Source organism: Pteropus vampyrus, unplaced genomic scaffold (assembly GCF_000151845.1).
Source record: "Pteropus vampyrus isolate Shadow unplaced genomic scaffold, Pvam_2.0 Scaffold126, whole genome shotgun sequence".
Classification (NCBI taxonomy): domain Eukaryota; kingdom Metazoa; phylum Chordata; class Mammalia; order Chiroptera; family Pteropodidae; genus Pteropus; species Pteropus vampyrus.
This window is the reverse complement of record NW_011888907.1, coordinates 4,070,680-4,082,858: the sequence shown is the minus strand read 5'-3', so window position 1 is coordinate 4,082,858 and position 12,179 is coordinate 4,070,680. Positions and strand designations below refer to the sequence as shown.

At 52.2% G+C, this 12,179-nt stretch overlaps 1 protein-coding gene across 1 annotated transcript in view; it reads left to right on the top strand.

Annotated features, from left to right (window-relative positions):
- Nucleotides 1-11,561, top strand: part of FAM129C (family with sequence similarity 129 member C) — a 14,827-nt gene extending 3,266 nt beyond the window's left edge. The window contains exons 3-15 of the mRNA XM_023534569.1: nucleotides 272-397; nucleotides 1,000-1,114; nucleotides 2,921-3,088; nucleotides 3,657-3,772; nucleotides 3,854-3,958; nucleotides 4,173-4,335; nucleotides 4,994-5,184; nucleotides 6,034-6,192; nucleotides 7,271-7,387; nucleotides 7,467-7,574; nucleotides 8,397-8,508; nucleotides 9,916-9,999; nucleotides 11,229-11,561. Of these exons, the coding sequence (XP_023390337.1) occupies nucleotides 272-397; nucleotides 1,000-1,114; nucleotides 2,921-3,088; nucleotides 3,657-3,772; nucleotides 3,854-3,958; nucleotides 4,173-4,335; nucleotides 4,994-5,184; nucleotides 6,034-6,192; nucleotides 7,271-7,387; nucleotides 7,467-7,574; nucleotides 8,397-8,508; nucleotides 9,916-9,995 (1,560 nt within the window). The 3' untranslated portion in view covers nucleotides 9,996-9,999; nucleotides 11,229-11,561. The remainder of the gene's footprint in view (nucleotides 1-271; nucleotides 398-999; nucleotides 1,115-2,920; nucleotides 3,089-3,656; nucleotides 3,773-3,853; nucleotides 3,959-4,172; nucleotides 4,336-4,993; nucleotides 5,185-6,033; nucleotides 6,193-7,270; nucleotides 7,388-7,466; nucleotides 7,575-8,396; nucleotides 8,509-9,915; nucleotides 10,000-11,228) is intronic.
- Nucleotides 11,562-12,179: the final 618 nt, after the last annotated feature.

Genomic DNA, 12,179 nt, shown 5'->3' with positions numbered 1-12,179 from the left:
CTCAAGTGGGGGAAGTGTACGCTTCTGCATGAAGTGGGGATGACAAGAGATTCTGCCTTCCAGGGCTGTGGGGAAAATTACATCAGTTTGTATTAGGAATGGCCACAAACGAGTGCATGTTTTAAGTGTGCTTGATAAAGGAATGCCACATAGCAGTGCCTAAGCACCCTGTACTTAGTGGCACCTGGAATGCAATGGGAGCTGTCCAGGCGGTCTGGACACTGGGACACTAGCCCATGCCCTTGACATCCAAGGGCCCCTTTTCCCACAGAAGCTGCCCCGAGTCCGAGAGCACCGAGGGCCCCTGACCCAGCTTTGGGGCCAACCACCCCAGTGGCAGCCAATCTTCTGTGTCCTGCGTGGGGACGGCCGCCTTGAGTGGTTCAGCCACAGAGAGGTGCGTAGCCTGTGTCCCTTGGGCTTCCAGATTCTCCATCCCGCCCTTCCCAGTGTGGGTTTAGGGTCCCTCCTAGCATAGCCCCCGTCCTTTCTTCAGTCATCTAGCCTGAATCAAGGGTCCCTGTGTGCTCAATCTGGGGATGCGGGGAAGGCCAGCTCCTGCTGTGCCAGGTGAGTAAACTGAGGCCTAGGGCATAGGGAAGGGATCACTCATGGTTGTCAGCAGAGCCAAGGTTGAAACTAAGCTAGGCCTTTTCATGTCACGCTCATGCCCTGCTTCCCGGCTGGGGGATTCGGGCAGGTCACTTGTTGCCCTGGGGTGCAGTTTCTACCTTTGTGAAATGGGGCGATGATGGTCTACGAGACAAAGGGCTGTGCGGATTTGATGAGATCATCCTCACACAACGCTGGGGACCGGCCCAGAATATAGTGGAGAATGGGTGCTCAACTACGGGGGAAGGAGAAGGAAGGGGTGGAGGAAGGGAGGGGAGGTGGAGGATTTCCCCAGCTAACCTGAAGCTTTCCCTTGACCCTACACAGGGACATGGAAGTGACAGTTTAGACCTGTCCCAAGCTAGTGTTTTTGGACACCTTTTGTAGGAATATGAAAATGGGGGCCGTCCCCTGGGATCCGCAGCCCTGACGGGGTACACTGTCCTGACTTCCCAGCGTGAATATCTTCACCTGTTGAATGCTCTCTGCCCAGATTCCCCAGGTAAGGGCTCCTGGGGACCCCAAAAGCAGGTTTCTCTACTTCAGTGCTATTGACACTGGGGTCTGATCATTCTTTGCAGTAGGGGTGGCCCTGTGCACTGTAAGGTATTGAACAGCATCCTAGGTCTCTACTCACTAGATGCCAGTAGCAGCCCCTACCTCAAGAGTGACAACCAAATATGTCTCCAGACATTGCCAAGTATCCCCTGGGGGGAGGGGTCGGAATTGTTTCTGGGTGAGCACCTTAGCTCTAGAAAGAAAAACACCCACTCTCATCAGAGTGAAAGAGGTAGGTCACCAGACCAGAATCAAAGTAAAGGGTAAAAATAATAAAACCTAGTGTGTCAGCAAGCATGTGGGGAGATGGGCACTGGTGGGTGGGGAAATCACACAGACTTGTCGCCAGGTGTATTGTTCAGTCCAGCGTGTCCAGAAGGGTTCTCCCTTCCTCCCTTCTTCTATTCCTCTTTCTCTTGCTCCTCCCCTACTCTCTCCTCCTCCTTCTCTCTCTCCCTCCCTTCCTCCTCCCCTCCTCCTCTTCCCCTTTCTTTCTCTCCTCCCCCCTCTTCCACCTTCTCTCTCTTTTTGTAATTCCCTCCTTCCTCACCTCCATTACCCCTTTTCCTCCTTCCCCTCCTCCTTCTCTTCCTCTTTTCTCTCTCACCTTTTCTCCCTCCTTCCCTTCCAAGATACTGTGCAGGAACAGGGTAAGAAACAGCATACCCGGGCTGGATGCATGTGATGAGAGCCTGTGTTATCTTATTGAGTTTGCCCAGCAGGCAGCCCTATCACTAACTACTCCATTTCACAGATGGCAGACATTGACACTGAGGACTGTCACACAGTTAGTAAGGGGCAGAGCCAGAATTTCATCCTTCGCTTCACTGTGGAACTATCTTGCTACCAAATGATGCAAGTGCAGCAACAGGACAGTCTGCAGCAATGTTGTGGATGTTGCAAACATTGGAATCCACCCACATACCCATCATCCTTTGGGGCTGATTAAATAAATTATGACCCAGCCTTAGAAAGGAAAGCTGTGCAGCCATTGAAGCTGTCCCACACGTATGCAAGAGGAAAAAGGCCACTTATAGACCAGAAAGTTCCATCTTGTTACGAAAATGCACCCCATGCACCTTTGTGTAGATTTTAAAACCTGGAGTAATGTCCCCCAAACTGTTAACAGCAATTATTATCCCTGGTGGCTGTGGTTGAAGGGCTGGGGTGACCAGGAAATACCTTCTGGATTATTCCATTTTACCTCACTCTGTATGTATCACTCTGGAAATCAAAACAAAATACTGAGGATTTAGGAGACCCTAAATAAATTAACCAAAACTAAATTCACTAATTGTGTCCTCCCAACTGTTCTAGGTCATTGGTATCACTTTTAAGCCCATTTTAAAGGGAGGAAAACTGAGGATCAGAGAGATGAAAAACTGTATCCTACGCATAGAAAATGGTTTGGTGAGGTTCAAACCTGGGCCTGGTTGGTTCCAGCACCCCTCTGGAAGCAGGGCCCAGATCACATGACAACTAGGATAGGCTGTTGGTGGGTGCTCAGGCCACTGTGTTGAGAAGGATACAGAGGCTGGGAAACAGTGCTAAGTTGGATTGCTCATGTCTGCCCTGGGTGTGCTCCCCCACCCCCACCCTGGAATAAGGATACTGTAGCTGTAACCGTGTATTGAACAACTGCCTATACCAGGGGCTTCTCTAAGTATTTCATGGTTATTTTCTACTAGTGAATGTATGATTGTAAAGCAAATGAATGAATGAAGACGTGACCTCCTCTGTTTGCTTTCAGGAGACCATATACAAGAGGAGCCTGACCCTCTCCTGGAAACGCCAGTGAATTTCCCCCTGTTCCTGCAACACCCATTCCGCAGGCACCTCTGTTTCTCAGCAGCTACAGGGGAGGCACAGCGTGCCTGGAGGCTAGCACTGCAGGGCGGTATTCGGCTTCGTGGCACAGGTGGGTCCTTGGGAAGGTCAGGCAGTAGTGGGGCTCTGCCCCTGCTGGCTGTAGAACCCTCTCCAAGGCTTAATTTCCTTATTTGTAAGATGGATTGTGGGAGAGACGGGGGATAGGGCTGTGATGGGGACACAGCCTTGTGCGATCTTAGCCTGGGGGATCAGAGAGGGCTTCTCAGAGGAGGGTATGTCGAAGCTGGGGTCTGAAAAACATGAGGGGCCAGCCAGGTGAAGGCCAACAGGACCAACACATACAGCTGGGCAGGTTGTTGACTGAACAAACAATACCTAACTGGAGAGGCAGTGGGACTCCAGTTCAACCTGGTCTGTGACTGCTCACAGGGGATGCCTGTTCCTACATTGTATAAAAGGCTCCTTATGGGCTGATGATGATCTTGGGGGAGCATCTCTCCTGTAGAGGGCATTTCTTGTCTGAGTCTGGAGGTGGGTGAGACCTGGGTGTTCAGGACCTGGCGAGGAGGGGGAGGGCTTCCTCTTGGGGTGATGGGGAGTCAGGCAGGTGTGAGAGAAGAGGAGGGGTGGGCGGGCACTGAGGAGCTGCCCCCTAGTCCTGCAGCGAAGTCAGGCCCCTGCCGCCCGTGCCTTCCTGGACGCCGTACGGCTCTACCGGCAGCACCAAGGTCACTTTGGCCATGACGACGTGACGCTGGGCTCGGACGCCGAGGTCAGTGCTGCGCAGGGCCGCACCGGGATCCCCAGGAACCCTCTCGGCCTCCAGCCACACCCACAGTCCCCTCTCCTGCAGGTTCTGACCACCGTGCTGGTGCGGGAGTTGCTGCCGGCGCTGCGAGCCAAGACCTTGCCCAGCTTGCGGGGCGCTGGCCGAGCCCGGGCCTGGGCTTGGATCGAAGTACGCATGGGGTCGCGGAGGTGGGGCAAGGACTCGCGGGGGGCCAAGGTGGGGGTGGGGGCTGGACCTGGGTGCCCAGCCTTGCCCCGCCAGTGACTGTCGCCTAAACTCTCTCCCGGTCTCTCTGCGCCTGTCTCTTTCGGTCCTCCCACCCTTCCCTATCTACTCTTCCTGCGCTCCTGGCCGGTGGCCTTCCCTTGATTGGTCTGGGCAGCTCCTGGATGCCATTCACGTCGCCGTCCTGGCCCAGGCCTCCACGGGGCTCCGCGCCTTCCAGCCTGAAAAGGACGAGTTGCTCGCAGCCCTGGAGAGGACGATCCGCCCGGACGTGGACCAGATGCTGCAGCTGCGGGAGCGCGTGGCAGGGAGGCTGCGGGGTGAGGCGCGCCGAGCCTTGGTGGGGCGTGGCCTAGCTGGGGCGTGGCCTGACTGGCGGGGGCAGGAACCCGAGAGGAAGAAGAGGAACAAAGTGGGTGTAAGGGGTGTGGGCCTGGCTAAGGCGGCGCCAGTCAGCGGGGCGCCAGAAGCCTGAGGAAGATGAGGAACAGGGTGGGTGTAAAGGGCAGGGTCTAGAATCTCCTACCAGAAGATCCAGCAGGGGCAGGATCGGAAAATAAAAGGGCGTGGCATAAAGGGCGGTGTGTAATGGGCGTGGGCGTGGCCTCGGGGGGGCCTGAGACAAGGGGTGGGTGGGGTCAAGAAGGGCGGGGCCGGGAAGAGGCGTCCTGCCAGGCATGGAGCGGGTGAAATCCAGTCCCGAGAGCTGGGGAGGCATTGGCAGTGGCTTTTCTGATCCTGGTTGTCCAGTCAGATGGCGGAGGTGGCTCCCACTCCACTCAGTTACAAAGAGAACCAGGGTGAAATATGGACTACTTGGTGTGCCTCCTTGGTGTGCCTCCATTTCTCATCTATAAAATGGGGTAGAGAGGGTGCTCAAAGGAGTCTGTGTTGCCGTCCACCTCACCTTGCTGAACTCAGGGTCTCCCCACCACCCAATCTTTGGAGGAGACCCAGGCCAGTGTCTTCTACTCGTAGCCGAAGTCCAAGGCCCCCTGGAGTCGTGCCTGCACAGAAAGGTGGATGCGCAGCTGCCCCAGGTCACACGGACGCTGCTGAACACTGTGGAAGCCGCGCTCGCGGAGGTGCAGACCCTCATTGTCCAGGGCATGGACCGCCTGTTTTGCCACCTGCGTGGGAGCCCCTCAGGAGCGCGGTTGCGGAAAGAGGTGAGCTCTAGTGGGTGGGGGGTTCATCAGACCCATGGGCAGTGTGTTAACTTCATAAAAGAGTTGCATGAACCTTGCATCTTGCTTGACAAACTCTCTTTTGAAAAACCTCTGAATTTTTTTCTGGAATGCTTTTTACTTATTGGGAACCACCATGCTATGGTCAGGGAGGCACAGTGGGAAGGAAAGAGTAAGATGACAAGAGTAGCACTTTAGTAACATCAGTCTGGAGTCAGTCTGGAGTCTCCTTCCTCCCAAACTCTTCCTCCTCCCATTCCTTTAGCCAGAGCCTATCTTGTCTCCTGAGCCAGAGAATTGTTCTCCATGCAGGACAGCACAAAACTTCTGATATTAAGCCTCCATTTCATAATCTCCACCAGGAACTTTCCCTGACCCTTCTCTGCATCCGCCTGTGCTTCCCTCCTCATGGAGGCATTTACAAACCATTGTGGCTGATTAGTCTGTCACCCCAAATTTTCTGTGAGCCCCTTGAGGGCACAGATGGTGGTAGATTACTCTATTTTTGTAGCCCCAGGGCCCAGCACAGAGAGGTCATCAGGCGGTGATCATAGGCCTGAGTGTGCCCATTTCCCCTCAATCATGCCAGCACTGACTATTATTATATTTTCCAGGTTTTGCCATTTTATGTCCGTTACACCATACCTGACTGTTACTTTGTTGTGTCTTTGTGTGTGTGTGTGTGTGTGTGTGTGTGTGTGTGTGTGTGAGATGATCAATGTGGGGCCTGTTTCCATTTGTGTTTCTCTGATGAATTGTCTGTGAGGTCCTTGACCCTGCTTTTTTATCAGCTGATGGTGTTATTCTTGCCCGATTGCCTTTGGAGCACAGGTTTACTCCTTTGGGGAGATGCCGTGGGACCCAGAGCTGATGCAGACCTGCTACCGAGAGGCCAGACGGAGCCAGAGGCACCTGGGGCAGCTGGCAGCACCCTTTGGCTTCCTCGGAGGACGAAGTCTGGTGTTTGGGGTCCAGGATCTCGCACAGCAGGTGAGGGTGAATGGGAGGCTGGGAGGAAGGAGGCAAGAATAGCAGCCTCCACTGAGCAGGTGTCAGCTGTGTGCTGAGGAGATCATGATGACCGAGACAGACCGGGCCTTCCTTCACTGGACTTTCAGTGTCATGCAGACATGAGCCCATGACCAGGCAGTGACCACATGTGGTGGACAGGGCTGTGGTGGGTATGCACAAGGTGCTGTGGGATTCCCCATGAGGTGTCTGATCCATCTCCAGGATTGGGAGAACTTCTGGAGAGGAATTCCAAGCTGGGGCAGCAGTGGGAGAAATGAGGGGTGGGGCATGTCCTGGGAGGAGGGAACAATGTGTATAAGTGCTGGCAAGTAAGAGAGCTTGTCTGCCTTTGGGGAAAATGAAACAATTTAAAAACATTGGGTTGTTGGTTTCCAGTGAGGGCAGAAAGGTGGGAGATATGCCAGTGAGGTGGGTGAGCAGAAGAGTCAGAGCTCTATGTGTTTAAGAAGCCAGGCTCTGTCCCAAGGGCAATGGGGAGCCACAGCAGATGTGTAAGCAGGGGAGGGGCATGACCAAATTCAAGCTTAGGAGCCCTGCCTGCCTTGGGGAGCAGGGGCTGTTGGGGGTAGTAGTAGAGGGGGCCTGAACCAGGACTTGTGCTGTTGGTGGAGAGAAACAGGGTGTATTTTGGCAGCCAAGGGGATGGGACCTGCTAATAGACATGTTGAATGTAGGAGATAGGGACCGAGAAGATCCGGTGCTCCCTGGCACAGTTATTCAGTTTGTACACTGCACAAGAGCATGCTGCTGAGGAGGCTGAACTCTGGCCAGCTCTCTGCTCCCCAGGCTGGGTATCCTGGCACCATCTTCCAGAGCAGAGGGCGATTTCTGCCCGTTTGCACATAAGTCTCCACTCACTGGATAACCCCAAAGTCCAGAGAAGAAGGAGTGCTATTTCTTGAGACAAGAATGAAATTGAGGAGCAGTGGCGGGTAGGGACAGGTTGGATGCTGAGAAGGGGTTAGTTGGACAAGAAAGAGCCTGATAAGGCCACAGCATGGATTCTCAAGGGTCATCCTAGTTCCTCCTCCTGCAGCTCATGGCGGATGCTGTGGCTACCTTCCTGCAGCTGGCTGACCAGTGTCTGACCATGGCCCTGGACTGTGACCAGGCTGCCCAGCAGCTGGAGAAGGTCAGGGGGCGTGTGCTAAAGGTGAGATCCATGGGGAGGACATGGGCATGGGCCTGGTGCTCAGATGGCTGCTGGACTTGTCACTGTATGTGTCGTGCAGAAGTTCCAGTCAGACAGTGGCTCGGCGCAGAGGAGGTTCATTCGTGAGTGGCAGCTCCGCATCTTTTTACCCTTTGTGCTGAGCCAACTGGAGCCAAGCTGCAAAGCGGTGAGCGAATGTGGGACAGGCAGGCAGGTCCTTTAGGGCGACCAAGTGTCTTTGTCTTCTGTAAAGTGAGCAGAGTGCTCTCTCCTTCATAGAACCACTGTGACAATTAGAGACTTTTGTTCCTTGAGCTCTGGGGCTCCTCTGGGCTCCCACAATTGCCCTCTGCTTCTCCCAAGACAATGCTCAGTGTTTGCCACTTGAGCACTGGGGTGGGGGCCCAAGCATCACATATTAGCAGGTGACACAGTCTTCAGAGAAGGGAGGAGGCAGAGAAGGAGTGCGGGTCTGTGTGGGGTGCCTGGTGGTCATGAAGGCCCTCCTTGAGAAGATGACACTTGAGAAGCATCGAGCTGAAGGCATGAGCCATGTCCCAGGGAAGGGCATTCCAGGCAGAGAGCACAGCAGATGCAAAGGCCCTGTGGTAGGCCTGTGCCTGGTATTTTGGCAAAACAGTGAGGAGGCCAGTGTAGCTGGAGATCACTGAGTTGAGGGGTGGAAAAGTGATTAGGGGGAAGGTCACAGGGGCCTGGCCACACAGGGTTTAGGGGCACCAGTAGGAATTGGCCTTAGGTGCTAACAGGTTCCTCCAGAGGAAGTAGCTGTGGGTGGTCCTAGCAGAGACACCGTGCTATGCCTGTGGTAGTGGAATGTGCTTTGTTTCATCAATCTGCACAGCAACCCAAGGGAAAATGGGTCAAGGAGTCCATTTTAAAGATGAGGAAAGTGAGGCCCAGGGGACCCCACCTCAGGTTCAAGGCTGGAGCTGGGACCCATGATGCAGCCCACCCCTCCAGCCTAGCACCTTACCCACCTCCATTCCAGGAGCTGTCTGAGTTCGAAGGGGATGTCCTTGCTGTGGGCAGCCCAGCCCTGACCATCGAGGGCATCTATGAGGATGTTGTCCGGGGGGTCCTGCTGCAGAGGATTGATGGAGGTGAGCCCTACTCGCTATGGCTGGTGATACCCTGGTGACCCCTGGCTGTGTCCCCTACCAGGGTCCTCATTGCCTCCCTTCCTGTGAACACTAGCTCTTTGAGGGTCTGGACTGGGACAGAGGGCATCTGGGATGGATGAGCCTAGAGGGGCAGCTCCCTGAAGGAGGAGACATTGGAGCAAGGCTCTGAGGGGTGTATAGGAGTTCTCAGGATGAGCGGAAGGAGGCAAAACTAAAAAATTGCAGATAGACATTCACATTTAGACATTCAGCAGTCACTGCCTCTGTTTCTGTTTCTGTAGGTTGACATTTAGGACCTAAGGGTTCTTGGACTTGGAGTAGGTTTCTCAGGATCTCCTGCCCTGGGAAAAGGCTCCAGAACTGTCTTTTCTCCTTCCCACTTTGTTCGCTCATGACTCAATGTCTGCGACTGCTGAGATGTGTGCATTAACTGGGGGCTGAGCAGTATGCGATGGTGATTCAGGGAATGTTACAGTATCCACATGGCTGGTGCAGAGGGAGGAAAGGGGAACAGAAGGAGAGGAGGCTGGAGGCTGCTGAGGCAGATGTGCAGGGCCTTGAATGACAGATGGAGGAGTTTAGACTTTTTGGGCAGGCAATAGGGAGTCATGGAGGGTGTGCGAGCAGAGGGCAATAGTGGCCAGACTGAAAGAGAGGAGGCAGAAGGCATGGTCCTGAGGACAAAGGATGAGCCTGAGCAGGGGCAGCCACCAAGAGGACAGAGCTCAGTCATGAGGACAAGGCAAGAGCAGAGGTGCCAGAGTAGCTGGCCTGGGGTGTCACAGAGTGCACAGGAGGGACCACAACCTGGGGATAGAGTGTAGAGAAAGGAGATGCATCCTAGAGAACATGTATTGAAGGATACAAAGAGAGAAGGGACACAGAGAGCAGTTTGAGAGGTGACAGCAGGGTTCTGAGAGCCCAGAAGCAAGGGCGAGGATGTGTGCTTGGTCTGTGGGTGGCCAAACAAAAGAACTGAGTTCCCTTAGAATAGTGGACACTTTAAATGGAAAAAGGCTGTTCTCTGATTAGGGGGGAAAAAAAAAATCCAGAAACAGGTAACCCCAGTGTTTCTGTTCCTAGAAGTTTTCCATGTCCTTAGGGGGTCTGATCTTCAATTGATTTGTGACATCTGCTTAGAGCACTATATTGGGAGGTGGAGCTGGTAGCATCTGGCTGGGTGAAGACTTTGGGGACTGGCTTGCAATGTCTGCCACAGGCACAGGCATGGAGTGAGGCTTATGTGAGCCACTTGTTTAGGGTTCCTGGTTGAGATGTTTCCTCCATCCTTTGCCCTCTTGTGGCCTCTTTGGGAGAATGCATGGAGGTCCACTGATGCTCGGGCTTCTCCAGGTGGTGGATGCAGGGGTTTATTTGTTGTTTTAGAATTGAAAAAGGCCCTCGGTGACAGTGATGTGTCCTGCTCTCTGGATGGCTGCTCAGAAGCCTCATGGGACCAGATGTGAGCAGGTGAGGACCTCACAGGTTCTTAGGCCATGCCAATGAATTGCTGGGGCATAGGGGAGCCTACATAGGATGTATGGGATGGTTGAGAGTATAGGTTCCTGGATGGAGCAGAATCAACCTGCCTTCTAATGTGGCTGGGCTGGCCAAGCTCATGGCGAACAAGGGTAGTGGGGAGCCATGGAGTGTGTCGGAGCCACCACAGAGAGACCCTCTAAGCCCAGGCTCTGGCATGCACATGAATTTGTGTCTCATCTCTTCTGGCCCAAACCCAGTGGGGCCTCTCCCAGCATCTACTGGAAGGAGAGATTACGGTGATGGGGACCTTGGGTTCACCATGAGCAAGTGTTCTGCAAGAGGAAGCAGAGATTCTTGAGTGGCTCACAGCTCAACCCCCTTGGGAACTGCTGCTATGAGAACCTTGACAACCCACTCACCTAAATTGCTCCCACATTCTTCACGCACAAAAAGTCTGAGATAATAGACATGTGTCGTTTTTAGCTGCTAACCTTTGGGATCATTTGTTATGCAGCTATAGCTAACTAATATACTCTCCAGCAGATATGGGGCAGAATCCCATAGTCAATTGCTGCAGATAAATTGAAGAATATTCACACTTACTAGGAATATTGTGAGATTTGCAATTGACAATGAGAGATTATGGGCAGGCCCCTTAATCTGTTTAACTGGGATCTGAGCAATGATGGGTGTTTTGCTCCTAGTCTTACCCTCTAACAGGTAATGCCACAGAGGATGACCTTGTATGTGCTTTTCAGGGAAGTGCAGGTCTCTGTGGGTTAATCCCCCAATGTGAAATCTCAGGGTTTAGAGCATGTATGCTTGTCATTCCAGTAGTGATCTTCAGAAATCTCTCCACCAGCCTGGTCTCACTTGGTACCCCTCACCTCTGTGCAGGTGGCCCATTTTCCCACAGGCTGCACAGGTTGTCAGCTGACTGGGAATTTCTCATATCTTCTGGGTGGAAAACGGTGTCTTGGCCTGATTTTAATGAGCACCTTTTCTTGGAAATGAAGATGAGCATATTTTCATGGGTTTAAGAGCTGTTTTTAACTCTGTGAAGCTTTGTTCCTCTCCTTGGCTCACTTATGTTCTGGGTACTTATAAATTTCTATTACGTTTTTATTGCTTATCTCTCATTTATTGGCATTTGTTATGTGCCAGGCAATTGATGTGTTAGATATATTGGCATCCTTATGACACTTTCTATTTTACAGATGAGGAAATTGAGGCTTAGAGAGACTTGCTTCAGGCTGCCAGGCTCCTGCATTGAGGTCCTGCCACTCTGCCCACTGCTGTCTCCAGGGACATTACGAAGCTTAATCTTTGCCCACATACATCTTCATTACCAATGGATAAACATCTACCAGTGGACTTTCTGAGCCATACACATCATTTCAAGGCTTTTATAACCCCCTCACCTCCACTTCACTCCTTTCCAGGAACACTGTACCTTTTTTCACTCCCACCAGTAGTATTTGTGCATATTCTTCATATCCTTTCCAAACACTAGGAATTTTCATAAAAGAAAAGTCAATTTGATAGACATACACACATTTCATTATTTTTATTTTGGCCATTTATATGTTTGTGGGTTTTTTGTTTTTTTTTTTTTAACTGAATTGCCCATTCATGATTTTACCTACATTTTACTTCAGGAGATTTTATCTTTATCTTATTAATTTCTAATAACTGTTCATATACTAAGGATATTAATACTTTGTTATCCAGGTTAGGTATTTTTTTTTTTTTTCTGTTTGCTGCAGGCCTTTTGGGTTTGCTTACTCCAAATCTTAACTTAGTATCAGGTTTCTCAGCTGAGAGAAACTTGACTTCCCTCTGCTTGCCAAAGTCATCTGTGCTTTTAAGGTTGGCAGCTTCTCCACATCACAAGCCTCCCAGCTGCTTCCGGACCAGGTTCCGGAGGGATTTCCCCAACGCTCTTCTTGGTTCAGCCTTCAGAAGGGACCTGCACACTCCACGGAGATGGTTTCCTCCCATTTTTGTCCTGGGAGTTTTCAGCCTCCCGCAAGAGAGGCTGATTTTCCCCCTCCAACTCCATCTTTTGAAAGGTATTTGCATTTCATAGCTCACTCTAGCTGGCTTCTTTTGCCGCTGGATATAGACATTATTCTGGAAATATTGCAGCAACAAGAATTGTCATTCTG